The sequence below is a fragment of the Engraulis encrasicolus genome, chromosome 1 (assembly GCF_034702125.1).
Source record: "Engraulis encrasicolus isolate BLACKSEA-1 chromosome 1, IST_EnEncr_1.0, whole genome shotgun sequence".
NCBI classification, from domain to species: domain Eukaryota; kingdom Metazoa; phylum Chordata; class Actinopteri; order Clupeiformes; family Engraulidae; genus Engraulis; species Engraulis encrasicolus.
This window is the reverse complement of record NC_085857.1, coordinates 20894372-20910345: the sequence shown is the minus strand read 5'-3', so window position 1 is coordinate 20910345 and position 15974 is coordinate 20894372. Positions and strand designations below refer to the sequence as shown.

The window sequence follows — 15974 nt, the reverse complement described above, 5'->3', positions numbered from 1 at the left end:
AACCACACAGCGCCAATGTGGACAGCAGAGCAGAATAGAGGAGAGTAGTGGAGAGGAGAGGAGAGAAGAGGAGAGGAGAGGAGAGAAGGGGAGGGGAGAGGAGAGGAGAGAGGAGATGAGAGAGGAGGAGAGGGGAGGAGAAGAGAGAGGAGAGGAGATGAGAGGAGAAAGGATGAGTGGAGAGGAGCTCAAGGAGAGGAGAGGAGAGGGAGAGGATAAGAGAGAAGAGGAGAGGAGATGGGAAAAGAGAGGACAGGAGAGGAGATGGGAAAAGAGAGGAGAGGGGGAGAGGAAAGGAGAGAAGAGAGGAGAGGGGGAGAGGAGAGGAGAGGAGAGGAGAGGAGAAGAGGAGGGGAGGGGAGAGTAGTGGAGAGTGTAAGCTCCTTCACAGCCCACTGCTCTCACACACACACACACAGGATTCAAACAGTGATCTCACATAAACCACACAGCAGCACCAATGTGGACTGAGCATCACGGCGGATGCTCAATGAAAGACACACAGGATTCAAAACATGGTGTCATATAGACCGCTGAGCACCACGGCGAACAAACCGGTGTGATAGCTTTTGTGATACGCACTGGATTCTCGTGCAAATGTAGGCCTACATCTACTTGTACGAGGCTACGGCAAGCGATGTGGGACAAAGGTGTGGCAGGAAGCGAATGTCAACGTAAACAGATATTACACAAGCTTCGATATGGTCACCAAATATTTTGGGACTGTCATTTCTGTTATGCCTACACTTTGGAATTAAATCAGAGTCTTGTAGTTACACGGGTATATTTGATTTACCTCAACGGTACCCTGTACTCAACTTTACAAACAGTAAAGCACCGGACAGAATCACGGCGGATTCTCTCTCTCCCCACGGGTCTCACAAACACAGGCTTCACACACATAGGAAACACTGGTCTTACCTTAACTGGTACATCAGGTCCATGCGCCGCTCTTTCACGGTTCTCATTCACTTTGGCGTTGTGCATGCTAACTACTTTAGCCGGTGCTGTTCATCCAAAGCCACATCTATTCGAGACGCCCCAAACGTCTCCAAAGCAATTTGGCATTGAATATGAGTAGCCGCGAGGATTTGTGTTTCGTGAGGCTCCTTAGTAAATTGTTAAGTCGTAAAATCCCATGCGAATGGTCTTCCACACATTCTCGCCAAACAAGACACAGGGGAAACAAAAAATCTTTTCTGTTGTACCACTCACTTTGAAATGATCGTGTAGTTCTAATTTTCTGACCGGTCACCTGCAGTAGTAAACCCTTCAGCTCTGTCGGTCCTCCATTCTTTATCACATATTTTCCCCTTGGAAATCCAACTTTGAGAATGCTCTTAGTTTCGTCATGAAATCCACTTGTAGCAGTCAAAGTGAACAAGCTAGCCAACAACACCGACTGACTGTATTGTGAACTTCAGATTCGCTATGACGTAACTGGCCAGCAAGACTCTCAACGCCAGAAGGAGTCTGCGGCCAGGCTACTGCTCGCCTCACTACTGTATCTTTCAGTGGGCGTTATGCCAAAGCGTTCAGAGTAAAGAAATGATAATCACCCGTAGAAAATAGTAGAAAATTATCAGGAATTGAGGGCACACCATACATACTTCTATTAAGTGTATAAAAACGTTTAATACAATATTACCAGGTTGCATTCACAGAACGAGCAAAAATGGTGCATGCATGCGCTCAAGCTTGTTAACGAGGGATTGCGCAATCCGGGGTGAGGCCAGTTCAGAGTTGCCCCAAATTCAGCGTATTCGGAGCAATTTGACATGAAATGGGCAAATATTACGATTTTGGCCACGGAAATGATTGAAAATGAGTGAAACTGTTTAAATACTGCTCAAATGGTAGTTATGGTGCAGATACTCCAAAACAATAGCTGTTATTGTTACTATTATTCACATCTGCATCTCATCATTCTCATCTGGAGCTGGTGAGGCCGTGCCTCGCCTGCCGTATTGGAGTGCACGTGCCTGGTGGGGAATCAAGGGCCCATTTACAACCCTTGAGGCCGTTTTATCTGGCCCCCGATATAATTTTAATGTTATGCAGCTTCACATGAAATATGACATATTTTGTACAGGAATCTTAGAAATGATAAGTGCAATACAATTAAGGTATATTTCAGGAGAAGGTGGGGTCTGTTTTAACGGTGGCTGCTGCCTTAAAGGAGAACTCCTGCCAATTTCAATATGCTGTTGTATTGCTCACGCTACCCTTGACTTGTCAGTACCCGGTGGTGCAGCAGTTTTTGGCTCAGCCCTTTCCGAGATATGAGCTATTCTAATGGGGGCAACTTTTGTTTATACAACAGCATATTGAAATTGACAGGAGTGCTCCTTTAAATATAGGGGGAAATCCTGGTTTGTTTTCATGGAACTGCCCTTGGAGGACTTTTACGGCCACGAAGGAATTCTGAAGTGGCCCCAGGAATGAAATAGATTCCCCACCCCTGCTCCAAGCCAAAGACCAGACAGACCCTATTTGGCTACAACTGCCAGAGTAGGTTTGCGTTAAACCAGCAGATGGCAGTAATTAACACAGCTACACTATTGACTCACTTCATCCCAACCTAATCTGAACATGTTTGTATAAAATGTCATCGTGTCATCTAGTTTTAAAACTACACAAATGCGTTAAAGGTGCACTGTGTAATATTTTTAGTGTAATTAATTTCCAGAATCCATGCTGCCCATTTACAAATGTTACTTTTTTAACAAATGCTTACCACCACCATCAAATTCTAAGTAGGGCCAATCAATCTGACAGGAATTGCACTTTTCATACATGAAAAGGGGGGTTTTCTCCATGGTCCGCCATTTTGAATGTCCAGAAATAGACATTTTTAGCTGCAAAATGTACTATGCTTTGGTCATACTAGTAAATATTTTTATAGTAAATTTATTATTCAGAGAATATTCATGAAAAGATCAAATTTGGCAATAGGCAGCACCATTTCAATGAGCTGTATAGTTGCAGTACCTACTCTGGCCAGTGGCCACTCTACGCCACCATCTTAAAAAGGAGCACCTTTAAACATGAACACAAGGTAAAACACAAAATGGCCATATCATTTTTCATATCATTTTTCCATATCAGTATTATGTTGGAGTAGTCCAGTCTCCTGTAGTAGTAACCGTACTCCACAAGAGGGCAGTCTAGTACTGTACAAGTTTGTGTGTGTGTGTGTGTGTGTGTGTGTGTGTGTGTGTGTGTGTGTGTGTGTGTGTGTGTGTGTGTGTGTGTGTGTGTGTGTGTGTGTGTGTGTGTGTGTGTGTGAGTGAGTGAGTGAGTGAGTGAGTGAGTGAGTGAGTGAGTGAGTGAGTGAGTGAGTGAGTGAGTGAGTGAGTGTGTGTGTGTGTGTGTGTGTGTGTGTGTGTGTGTGTGTGTGTGTGTGTGTGTGTGTGTGTGTGTGTGTGTGTGTGTGTGTGTGTGTGTGTGTGTAAAATCCAGGAAATGCACTCACAGTAATTCAGTATGGATAGGCTACTGCTACAGGCAGGATGGAAAAGCAATGAAATGACCATATATGGCAGAGCTAGCAGGTGAGGAGGCACCATCTTGCATCTGACAGGGCTGGACTGGGATCGAAAAACAGCTCAGGTTTTATTTTTGGCATGGACCAGCCGCTCACCCAACCAGCTTTTCTACCATATTATGCCATACCACATTACCAGATATTATCTCAGTCCACTGTCTATTTTAAAGAAGGACCAATGGACTGCCCCACCTAAATTCCACAAAACAAAACAAACAAACAAACAAACAAAACAAAGAGGGCTGTGGGCCCACTGGGACAATGCCCAGTATGCCAGACTACAGACTACAGGTACAGCCCTGACCTCTGGGCACTTCCTGGATGCTGTTGGGGTGGTGTTTCACAACTCTGTGATAAGGATTACTACTCACACAAACTTCTCTGCAGAGGGTGAGGATATTTTTTTTGAAACTATTGTAAATTACTTTCATGAAGTGATTCAAGTGGCAAAATAAGTAAAATGAGTTTTCTCTTAAAAGAATAACACTGAAATGCAGTATCCCACCATATACAGGTAGACTGTAAAAAGTAGGCTACTGGTACTCTAGAGGCTAAAATTGTGACCTGCCCACGTACTGTCAAACACTGCTTTTTGTATTTAAATACAGCCCTACAACATTTACTTCTTGAGCTAGTCATATTTTTTGTGTAAGGAAAGACTGAATATTTACTAAAATATCAAACCTCTGCTAATGATATGAAGAGTTCAGATGCAAAACCCCCTAACTCCATTTCTGAAGACCTGCACTTCAATATTTTTAGAGAACCCCATTGTTGGTTTGGTTTACATTCATGTAGCCTACTTGATAATACATATAAATAGTTATATTACATACATAAAATAAAAAAAATATGCAATTTTGATAGCTTTGTATAAAAGAAAAATGAATTAAGATTATTTTCTGAAAAGGCACTTAGGGGGTTTTGCATCTGAACTCTTCATATTTACTAAAATATCAAAACTCTGCTAATGATATATACAGTAGTGGCACATGATATATAGAGCTATTGCATGTGCATTTTTAAAACAGACGTGTGTAATGTGTGTGTAAAGGTTGGAGCAGGCTTCACCCAAAAAGTTTTTCTTCTTTTGAGAGTGCTGACCAAAATATTGTAAAACTGAAAAATGAGAAAAGGTCGCACTATGCATAGATTCTTTTTTTTATTATTACACAGGCGCGTTTCAGCGTTCTGCCTTTTGTAATGTGTGTGTGCCATATGTCTTTTGGGATGTTATATTTCTGGTCTGTGTGAATTTAGAAGAGGAAGAAAAAAAAACAGTTGTGAAAAACAGATCATTTCAAAACAATGGAAACTGATTTTAAAGTACTAGTGTAAAGTACTAGTACTAGTGTGCAACTTTTTCAGGTGTTCACAAACATGCGCAGTGAAAAAGGGTTGTCAAAATCCCAGAGTAGACAGTTAAAGGCTAACTCCAGGTAGACTATTTACAGGTACAACAGTGTGGAGTGTCAAATCACTCCAGCAGTGGAGTAAAATGACAGTAAAATTCTGCAGGGGGCCAGTGTAATTGCAGTGCAATGATACTATACTAGATTATTTATTTACATTCCAGTGTTGATGTTCACACTATACTGCATAGAATTGACCCAGGAAATGTTCCACTGACCAGTGACCATAGAGTAAAATCTCTACACTAGGTTCAAATATATTATCTGAAAAGTTATCTTAATATCCATCAGTTTTAATTTCTTCCTATATTTGTCTGAACATGACCCATAGAATCCAACTAATTTGTCAATATATCAGTAGAAACACTGGTATAAGTGACGCATCAGTAGGCCTATTCGATGAATTGGTCGTTTTTAGTGTCAGAGGTAAGGTTGTGCATCCAAAGCTAATGCCAGTGTTGTACACAGTAAATGTTGTGGCGTTAATTCAACACTTAAAGAGTTCATTTAAGTCCAAATGGTGTCAAATCAACTCTCTAAGTGTTAAATGAGCACTGCAGAATTTACTGTGTATGGACTAAAATGTGTGTTTCTTTTTTCAGCGCATAGCTATGTCTTCAAAATGGTAACCTAAGCCTCTCGTCTTGCCCAAAACCGGTTTCTGTTGTCTTAGTAGTCTGTCAGGAGTCAGTTTGTTTGTTCAACACACAATTAGGAGATGACACTGCAGTGGAATGTTGCGTGTTTCACACCTGATCAACACTCCCATACCTTTCATCACTTCACTGTCATTGGTCCATCAGTGTTACTTGTCCTGTCTTGCACTTTGATGTCAGTCTTTAAATGTCAGTCCTGTGAATGTCTATGTGCTTCATGGTATTGAGAGAAACATAATGTAAATTTTGTTAGCATTTTAAATGATCCTCCAGATCATAGGGCCATGTGCTAAGGTTTGAGCAAGGCTGAGGTAAATAGTTTGGGGCTGAAGATGACCTGTTCTGAACTTCTTAAAGTATTTTTCTTCTGGAAAAACCTAGCCTGATTATCATCAACTTTCAAATCTCTTCGAGGCTGGGCCTGACCAAGAGGATAACAATTAACATCTTGTAAACAGCATGGTTGACCCTCCTCCCTTGGTTTGCTACTGCTTGTTTGCTTCAGGTCAAAGTGGGAGCAGTTCCAGAGCTCAGAAACGATATTTATATTGCTCCTGGCCAGACTAGAAGGTGTTGCATCACTAGGTGAGCGCGGCCTAGCTAGGACAAACCTAGAAATAGTTTGTAATCTCTAATCTGTGATTGACTGGCGAAAGGGAGAGCGAGAGCAATGGCAGTCAATGGGCGAGAGGAATTCTATTCCCTCAAAGCTACTGGAAAAGTAAAGTTTTGAACAATTTTCCAGAAGAATCTGGTGTTATAATCATTGGATATTTAATACAGAAGAGTTTTAACTATGTTTCAGCGTGGGTAGCAATTATAAAACAGACTAGCCCAAACTAGTTGACAGACGAGATTGTAAGACAATACACCTCCCCACTCCCAACCTAATTGATGCAAATGTCAAAGCCATCACACGCCTAGCCCACACAATCAGCCCTGACAACCCCCTGAACCAGTTTTTCATCTTCCCATCTGCTCACAGGTACAGGGCCCTGGACTGGCAAAAAGCACATTCAAGCAAAGTTTTGTTCCCTTTAGCTATAACTGCACTGAACAAGCTTTTGTGACACACACACACACGCACACACACACGCACACACGCACACACACACACACACACACACACACACACACACACACACACACACACACACACACCCCCCAGAGAGGTTGGAGGGAAAAAGGAAAAAGCCTACAGGATGCCACATGACGGGTATATGATGCCACTTGGGGCAATTCAGGGATGAAATAACATGGGGTATATGGACTAATGTATGTGAGGTGACATAGCTGGGAAATGAGAGGGGATGTATAGATGGCGGAAGCTGGGTAAATGAGAGGGAGGGTAGAACAAACAAACAAACAAAATGGATGGATTGTATGTGGAGGGGAGGGATGTATAGGTATGTAGAGGAGTGTATATTGGAGTGTATATATGAATAGATGTGTGTATTGTATGTGGATGTCTGAGGATGTTTACCTGTCTGAAAATTGTGTCTATATGTATAGCAATGGGATGAGATGTGTACTACAATATCTAACCTGATGGAACTGAACAGTTTAATGTGAAAACAAATATCCCTATATGGGACAATAAAGAATCTAATCTAATCTATCATAGAGCGTTTGAAAAAGTAGCTCGTTAGGACAATGTTATCATTTAGCCTACAGCACTGTCAAAGTGAGAACACAGAAACAACAAGTCAGACTTGTGGATAATGCAAGCCCACACACGGACCTGCACACGCAAATTCAGTGCAAGTCTGGCAGCCTACATGGGTTTGGCCTAAAACCCAAAGCGGCCGTCCACATATTTAAATAAGGCATGAGAGAGAGAGAGAGAGAGAGAGAGAGAGAGAGAGAGAGAGAGAGAGAGAGAAAGGAAGTATTAAGCATGCACGTATCATAGGAATGTCTTTTTCAAAAATATAATTTGCCTAATCAGGGCTCTAAATTAACACCAGCCAACCGGCCAAATGCTTGTGAAATTTCAGTTTGGCTGGTAAGACCACCTTACTAGCCACTTTGACCCATTAGTGAGTATATGTTTGGTTAGTAAGATTAACATCTACGAGGCATTTTGGCTGGTGATGAAAAAAGTTTATTTAGAGCCCTGCTCCTAATCTATTTATTAGGATATGAATTATCTATTAGGAGTCCTAATCTATTTTATCCCAATTAAAATGTCTGTCTTTCTCGTTTTTCTGTCTCTCTCTCTCTCTCTATCCCTCTCTCTCTCTCTCTCTCTCTCTCTCTCTCTCTCTCTCTCTCTCTCTCTCTCTCTCTCTCTCTCTCTCTCATCTCTGTTATGCTACCTTACAAGGGTATTTTTGCAGGGATATATTTTTACAAGGGTATTTTTTTTCCAAGAATGGCTTAGGGGGCCAGGTCCACTCTTAGGTGTGGCACCCCCCGTGGTGTCACTGGCCATGGCAAGACAAAGGGCCCTTTGGTGTGGGGGGTTGAACCAGAGAACCCCTTGAGGATTCACTTTCTGAAGGGGCTCTACACGCTGCCCCCCCCCCCTCTCTCTCTCCCCCTCTATTTTGGTTAATATGATTTCACTGCATTAATCCTGTAACTAAGAGTAGCCTTGAGTTAAACGTAATGTTGCCTTGCAGTTGATAATTAAATGGTCATATGACATTAATTCGTTTCTCCTCATCTGTGTATCATGCCGCTCCTGTGTCTTTAGCTAATAATATTTCTGCTCAAATGTACCACTCCTTGCCTGGAGTAAAGGGCATACTTTAACACATCCATCAGTTTGTTACCATTCATTTGTGTTCATGCATGGAAACCCTATTTGAAAACAATCATGCAGAGAAGAGTTGGCCAAAAGTCCTCCAGAGATGTGAAAGACTCTTTGCCCGTTTTTGTCAACACTTGATTAAAATTCTTGCTGCTGGGCGTGGTTCAACATGCTAGAGCAGGGGTGTCTAACTCAAATTGACCGAGGGCCAAAATCATAATCTGGAGCGAAGTCAAGGGCCAAACTTGAGCATTTTTAGTCCATTTTTGTAAAAAAAAAACAAAAAAAACATCATAGTTAAAATGTGTCTGCATATTCTGTTGTATTTGAGTGTGAGTTGTTTCAATGGCCTGGGCCCACTCATATTCCTGTGATATAAGAATTTTCATGTTCAAATCTTAATACTCTATACAGTTTTAGTGTATGTGGGCCAACTGTACACATTTGAAATGATCTTGCGGGCCAAATAAAATGGCTCCGCGGGCCAAATTTGGCCCCCTGGCCTGAGTTTGACATCCCTGTGCTAGAGTATTAGGCTAAGGGGCAATTACAACTTTTTCACATGGGCTTTAGGCTCAGCTAGCTTTACTTCTCTTTCTAAATGAAATCGGCAATGCAATTATGTTTTTGTGTAGACTTGCGAGTTCTCCATCTACCATTTCAAGTTCCTTGATCTGAAATGCTTTAGAGTGAAAAAGATGCCGTAAAAGAAATAAAACAAACACTCATAATATATACCTTTGCACAACACTGTATCGGTAGCCAGGGCCGCTGACAGCTTTCACTGGGATAAAGTATCTGAAAGACCCCACCACCCCTTTTAGCTGACTCCCAAGGTAAACTGACCCCTGTAACCCCCGTCTACTTTACTGACTGTGGCTCAGCAATAGCATTGCAAGTCTGGGTCTTCTGTTAATTTCAATATCTTTTGATTTTTCCCCCTTTAGGTTTGGCGCAATCTGGACACCAATACTATGTTGGGCCAGTAAATACTTTTGCACAGCACTGTATCTGTAGCCAGGGCCACTGACAGCTTTGACTGGACCTGGGATAAAGTAATCTGAAACTTCCCCTTTTAACTGACTCCCAAAGTAAACTGATCCCTTGAAACCTGCTTTCCTGGCTGTACCTCAGCAATAGCATTGCAAGTCTGGGTCTTATATTAATTTCAATATCTTTTGATTTTTTCCGCTTAGGTTAAGCACAATCTGGAACCAATATGTTGGACCTGTGTCGCAGGAGGAAAGTACTCGTCATCATCATCTTCTTCTGCCTTTTTGGAAACCTGATTTACTGGCGGCCTTCAATATTGAACAGGTTCCTTCAGCATGAACCTGGAGAGTCCCAATCTCTCCCTGTCCCTGGAGAGTCCCAATCTGTCCCTGTCCCTGGAGAGTCCCAATCTGTCCCTGTTAAAATGAAAAACACAACTGTTGTTCTAGTGTGGTACTGGGCTTTTGGAATCAAGCAGCACTGGCAGGGCGATGTGTGCAAAGACAGATATGGCATACCCAATTGTATTTTGTCAGATGATCGGTCACTGTTTCCTCAGGCAGATTTTATCGTTTTCCACAACCGTGAGCTGATTGAGAGAAAGGAAAGGCTGCCTGAACACTTGCCCCGCCCACCTAATCAGGCATGGGTGTGGTTTTCCAGGGAAAGCCCTGCTTACAATGGAGACACCGGATTCTTGGCTGGTAAATTTAACTACACCCTTTTCTACCGGCGCGATGCAGACTTTTTTAACCCATTTGGTTTCTTGGTGCCACGAAATTCTACTGGAATGACGCTTGATAATCTTATACCAAAGGAAAAGTCTTACTTGGCATGTTGGGTCGTAGGCAACTATCAGCCTTATTATGAGCGGACAAAGCTGTACCTTAAATTGAAACAGGTCATACCAATTGAGTGGTGGGGGGCAGCAGCACACAGAGGCCTGCATGGTGACCTCTTGTTACCCACAATGTCTCAGTGCTACTTCTACCTGTCCTTTGAGAATTCAATCTTCCGAGATTACATCTCGGAGAAGGTGTGGAGAAACGCCTTTCAGTCTGGAGCTGTGCCAGTAGTATTAGGCCCGCCCCGGAAGAACTACGAGGAGATGTTGCCAGAAGGTTCATTCATTCACGTGAATGACTTTAAGAACGTAGCGGAGCTTGGAGCATTCCTTAAGAAACTGGCTGGGGATAAGGAACGCTATGCATCATATTTTAAATGGAAACTGAACTACACTGTGCAAACCTTTATGGGCAATGAGCATTGGCTGGTGGAACCGTTTTGTCGAATCTGTGCCAAACAAAGCACCTTACAAAGGCCAAAGGTTTATAAGGATTTACATGGTTGGCAATGGACATGAAATATGAAACAAACATAACTACTGACAAGTGTTGCCGGCAGGGCCCTAAATTAACATTTTTCACCACAGGCCAAAATGGCTAGTAGATTAAATCTTACTAGCAAAACACAGACCCACTAATGGGTCAAAGTGGCTAGTAAATTGACCTTTTCTACCAGCCAAAATGAAATGTCACTAGCATTTGGCTGGTTGGCTGGTGTTAATTTAGAGCCCTGGTTGCCGGGAACAACAAAATGTGACCCTGCGGCCTGTTTTTGTGCCCTTTGGAGCTCCACCGAAGATATGGGGCACCTAAGTCACGCCCTCTACTTCCTGGTTCATGGGGCAGAGGGAGTCAAAAGATGATTCCTGGGCTTGAAAATGAGTGAATTTTGGATTTGTGGTGCATTGGTGGAGATCCAAGGTTTGGATTGGTGTCAAAAAACACTCATTTTCAAGCGCAGTAATTATTTTTTTACTCTCCCTGCCCCATGAACCAGGAAGTAGAGGGCGTGACTTAGGTGCCCCATTGGGTTTGGTGATAACGGTTGATATCCAAGTGCATTCATATGAGCAAGTCAATGCAGTAACACTAATAACTTATAGTAAATGGTTTTTTGCTTGAAACATCCGGGCTATGCGGGGAAAGCATTTTTTGTGAGTCTAACTAAGCTGACAAGTCTGTATTCACTTGCCCGGACTAATGGCTACACCAGGGGTGGGGAACCTCTGTCTCGAGGGCCATTTTATCCCGCCCCCGATATGATTTTAATATTATATAGCTTCACATGAAATATGACAAATTTTGTAAAGGAATATTACAAATTACCTTTGCAATACAACTTAGTTATATTCAGGGTTCCTAGAGAAGCTGGGGACTGTTTTAAAGATAGCCGCCTTCAATATAGGCCCAAAGTGCAGGGGGAAATCCTAGTTTGTGTTCATAATACGGCCCTCGGAGGACGTTTACGGCTCTCAAATGAAAAAGGTTCCCCACCCCTGGGCTACACCATATCACTCAATATCACCAAACCCAATACCTAAGGAAGTGTTCCAAATGACGAAACTTTTCCTTTCAATTGCACGTTACCTTGTGCAAACAAGTGTAGCCTATATACTTGCCACAGAGCCATAAGAGCACTACGCACGGAGCCCTATCTCGCGTCTGTCGTAAAGTCTTCACGAAAAAAATGTGGGAAATTCTGTGGGAAATTCTGGGGGAAATTCTAGGTTGTCTAGTCTATTCTAGTCAAGCTGCCGGCCGTGCAAAAATGCCAACGCAAATGCCAACGCATGCATATCGTAAATCAACCACGTAGTTTTCAATGCATATCGTAAATCAACCACGAGACTGAAACCGTAAATCAACCACGAAACACGGGCAATAACGTGAATTCACCACGTCCTTGTACATTCTGCCTAGAATTTCCCCCAGAATTTCCCACATTTTTTTCGTGAAGACTTTACGACAGACGCGAGATACGGTTGACGCACGATAGTGGAGGTATCATCAATGGGGCAGATAGCCAACGGGGCCCTCATTAATATTTCCCACCCTTTCTTGACTCTACTGTGACCTCAGTATGATAGTTTGGAAGATCACGGTTGTTCCAATACTGCACTGTACACATGTGTCTGTGTGCATTATGTCAGGAGACAAAATTAAAGTATGCGTGGCAATGTGTTCCTCCATGAAATGTGCATCCTACAGCAGGCCTATCCTGGCCCGACGTACTTCACTATGATAACTTTATTGTCTATTTGCACAGAAATTTGCCTTGCATGACACATCTGTTTATTCAGTAGTAGAATAAAGGTATGAATGTGTTGATGGTTAGAATGTATGAACAGAAATGCAAACATAGTTGACCAAACTTTTGACCTTTTCCTATATTTCTTGAAAATGTTGTATGATGTGAGAAATGCAATTAAAATGCGATCAATTTCAATGAATCAATCTGAAAGCCTCTGGTCAATGCGATAACACTTTTAAAAAGAGTCTCAGGGCAGCCCTAATAATAATAATAATAATAATAAGAAGAAGAAGAATTAATTAGTTGTCAAGATAGTTACCAGTATGTACACAGTTTTAAAATATTGAAAATGAACACAAAATCATTAATAAAGCATATCATGGTTATCTTCCCTTCATGTAAAGTGGAGAGACATTCTATTTCATCTGATGGAAGAACAATAAATAAAATAATACAAATACCTAAATTGTGCCGCAACTGAAACCTGAAAGGCTACATACAGTTGTGCTCATATGTTTACATACCCCAGCAGAATATACGCTTTCTCTGCGATTTCTCACCAAATATGAAGGATTACACAAAACCTTTTTTTTGACTCGTTGCTAGTGACTGGCTTAAGATATTTATTAGCAGTTTAGTTAGTTAGTTAGTTTACATACCCTAGTTTCTGATGCTGAATATGGCCCTGTTTAACATCAGGGATTGCTCTAAATTGTTTGTGGTAGTTGTGGATAAGGCTCTTAATGTTCTCAGATGACAAAACAGCACATTCTTCCTGGCAGAATGGTTGTTTCCTATAATATCTTTGGGTGTCTAGCTGGAACCTCACATTTGAGGTTTCCCCTGAGTGGCTCAATGATGTTGAGATCAGGAGAGTGAGATGGTCGCTCAAAAACCTTCATTTTATTCTATCTGAAGCTAATGACGGGTTGATTTGGCTTTCTGTGTCGAAATATTGTCATGTTGGCACTGTTGGAATTTCAATTCAGAAATGCAATATGAGGGGGTTTGGTTGGAATCAAGCCATTGGGCAAGGGAATCATTGCATTGCAATGATCATTGCAAGGGAAATTGTTCAGGAGGCATAGGACAACCAAAAAATAACTTTAGGTGAAATATAGGACAACATGAAAAAATATTTTAAACTGTACAGCAAAGAGGCACTTGAGGAAAGATGGGCTGTTGGGGGTTGCCAGGAGAAAGCCATTACTACAAAAATGCAAACATGTTATTTTGCATATGATACACCAAATAGCATAGTGAGAAGCATCAGAATGCCTGTGACAAAGTCATTTGGATAAATTAGATCAATATGGAACTTTTTCCAGCCACTATTAACAGTACCATTTGGAGAACAGTCAACGGAGCCTATGATGAAAGTTACACCATGCCCTCCTGTGAAACATGGTCATGGACCACTGATGTCATGGTCTGAGTTACATCTGAGTTACAAATGCACTATTACTTTTGGTCCATACTCGCAGAATGATTAATACATTGCCCTGTGGAAAATACTGGAGGAAACTTGACACTCATCAGCCTTGAAACTGCACATGGTCCATTGTTTGGGCATGCCAACATGACAATATTTCAACACAGAAAGCCAAATCAACCCGTCATTAGCTTCAGAAAGAATAAAATGATGTTTTTGAGTGACCGGCTTACTCTCCTGATCTCAACATCATTGAGCTATTCAGGGGAAACCTCAAATGTGAGGTTCCAGCAAGACACCCAATAATTTTATAGGAAACAACCATTCTGCCAGGAAGAATGTGCTGTTTTGTCATCTGACAACATTAAAAGCCTTATCCACAGCTACCACAAACAATTTAGAGCAGTCCCTGATGTTAAACAGGGCCATATTCAGCATCAGAAACTAGGGTATGTAAACTTTTGAACAGGGTCATTTGGGTAGTTTGGATTGTGATCATGCTTTTTAAAGAGTAAACACAGAAGATTGCTAATACATATCTTAAGCCAGTCACTAGCAATGAGTGAAAAAAAGGTTTTGTGTAATCCTTCATACTTTGTGAGAAATTGCCAAGAAAGCGTATATTCTGCTGGGGTATGCAAATATATGAGCACCACTGTACGTATGTGACACAAGCCACAAGAAAACTGGCTACATTTTTCTCAGAGTGACACTGAGAAAATGGCCAATTCAATGCTATTGAAAATAACAATGTACGATGCTTACTATCTCACACCCACTCACCAAAGACAATAAAACCCCCAACTATGTCACAGTGACACTGAGGTGCTGTTTCCACGTAGCTGGATATTTTTATATGAGGATATTTTTTCTCCTGGTTGCATTGGTTTTGGCCTTCCGTTTCCACGTAGCAGATATTTAAAATCCAGGTATAAAAAGCAGGAGAAAAAAATATCCTATTTAGGGGGCTGAAGCGCATTTATGGAGGATTTATTTTTTTCCACATGTTGCGGTTACACCTGAACAGGAGAAAAAAAAAATACCCTGCTAAAACAATATCCTGCTACATGGAAACAGCACCTGAATGTGAACTACAAGACTACAAGAGATTGAAAAATAGATTCTGCCAGAGAAAATGTCAAAACCGAAGACCTTGACAATGACTAGTTGCTGTCATGGCTAATACTGGTAACTGTATCTAAACAACTAAGCTTAATAAACCCTGACAATTACAGATCATCTGTCTGCTGTTTCAGAGGCTATAACAGACTTTATTGATTTATCAACAGCTGATCACAAAAAAGAATCGAAAAATAATCTAAATTCCAGCAGGTTGTATACTATCAGGTGTAATGCTGCCCTCCACTGGTCTAATCCAGAACTGTGTAACTACTGTATATTCTAGTGTGATTAAAATTAGTTAATTTTTAAAATCATGTTAATGTTTGAGTAGTTATTTAATCAAAATTAATTGCAACAACAACAGCAATAATAATAATAATAGCAACCTAATAATATTATTGTTATTGTTATTATTATTAATGAATTATTTCTCACAGGCAATATTGCTTTTATATCTTTATTTTCTTTGTACTGTACAGTTGCAGATACTATTGTGTGTATTACGGATATTGCCACTCACATGCAGTTTTTTAAAGTGTGATTATTGGTAATGGCATTGTAGCCTATATTATGTGGCATTTTCTGTATTTTACAGTAGTTACTTTTGTTGAATAGCAAACATATACAAAAAGTACAATAAATATAATCAGAACACTTGAATTTACAGAGCATATCGGGTCATTTGTGAAGTGTTGGTGGGTAAACTACTAAGAAAATGTGGTGAGTGTAAGTAATTACCAGTTAGTCCATAAAAATGTACATTCAACCCACATACCGCTACACGCTGAATCCAATTTCATGATGAATCCAAACAGGCTACCCCATGAACATGTACAGTCTGTATATAGGCAAGTTACCCTGGTAGCCTTGTACTGTATGTTAACAAACTGTTCAGTGTGTTACCATTTTGAAGTCGCACAACATATCAGAGTTCAAAAAGGAGAAATTCTTTGTGCGCGTG

The 15974-nt window shown here is 41.2% G+C and overlaps 2 protein-coding genes across 3 annotated transcripts in view; both read left to right on the top strand.

Annotated features, from left to right (window-relative positions):
• The window catches only part of gpr179 (G protein-coupled receptor 179), a 440981-nt gene that overhangs the window by 21008 nt on the left and 403999 nt on the right, over positions 1-15974 (top strand). The gene's annotated exons all lie outside the window — the stretch shown is intronic.
• Positions 3895-12706, top strand: LOC134453974 (alpha-(1,3)-fucosyltransferase 7-like). Of its 2 annotated transcripts, none has more exons than XR_010035787.1 (2): positions 3895-3937; positions 9318-9437. XR_010035787.1 is itself a non-coding variant. In XM_063204752.1 (2 exons), the coding sequence occupies exon 2, from the start codon at positions 9590-9592 to the stop codon at positions 10724-10726; it is 1137 nt and encodes a 378-aa protein (XP_063060822.1). In that variant the 5' UTR covers positions 3895-3937; positions 9567-9589; the 3' UTR covers positions 10727-12706. The 2 variants fall into 2 exon arrangements, 1 of the variants encoding a protein (XP_063060822.1); XM_063204752.1 differs by lacking the exon at positions 9318-9437 and adding an exon at positions 9567-12706.

What these genes read in the sequence shown, in the direction of transcription:
- LOC134453974 (XM_063204752.1), top strand. Translation starts at nt 9,590, where the DNA reads ATGTTGGACCTGTGTCGCAGGAGGAAAGTACTCGTCATCATCATCTTC.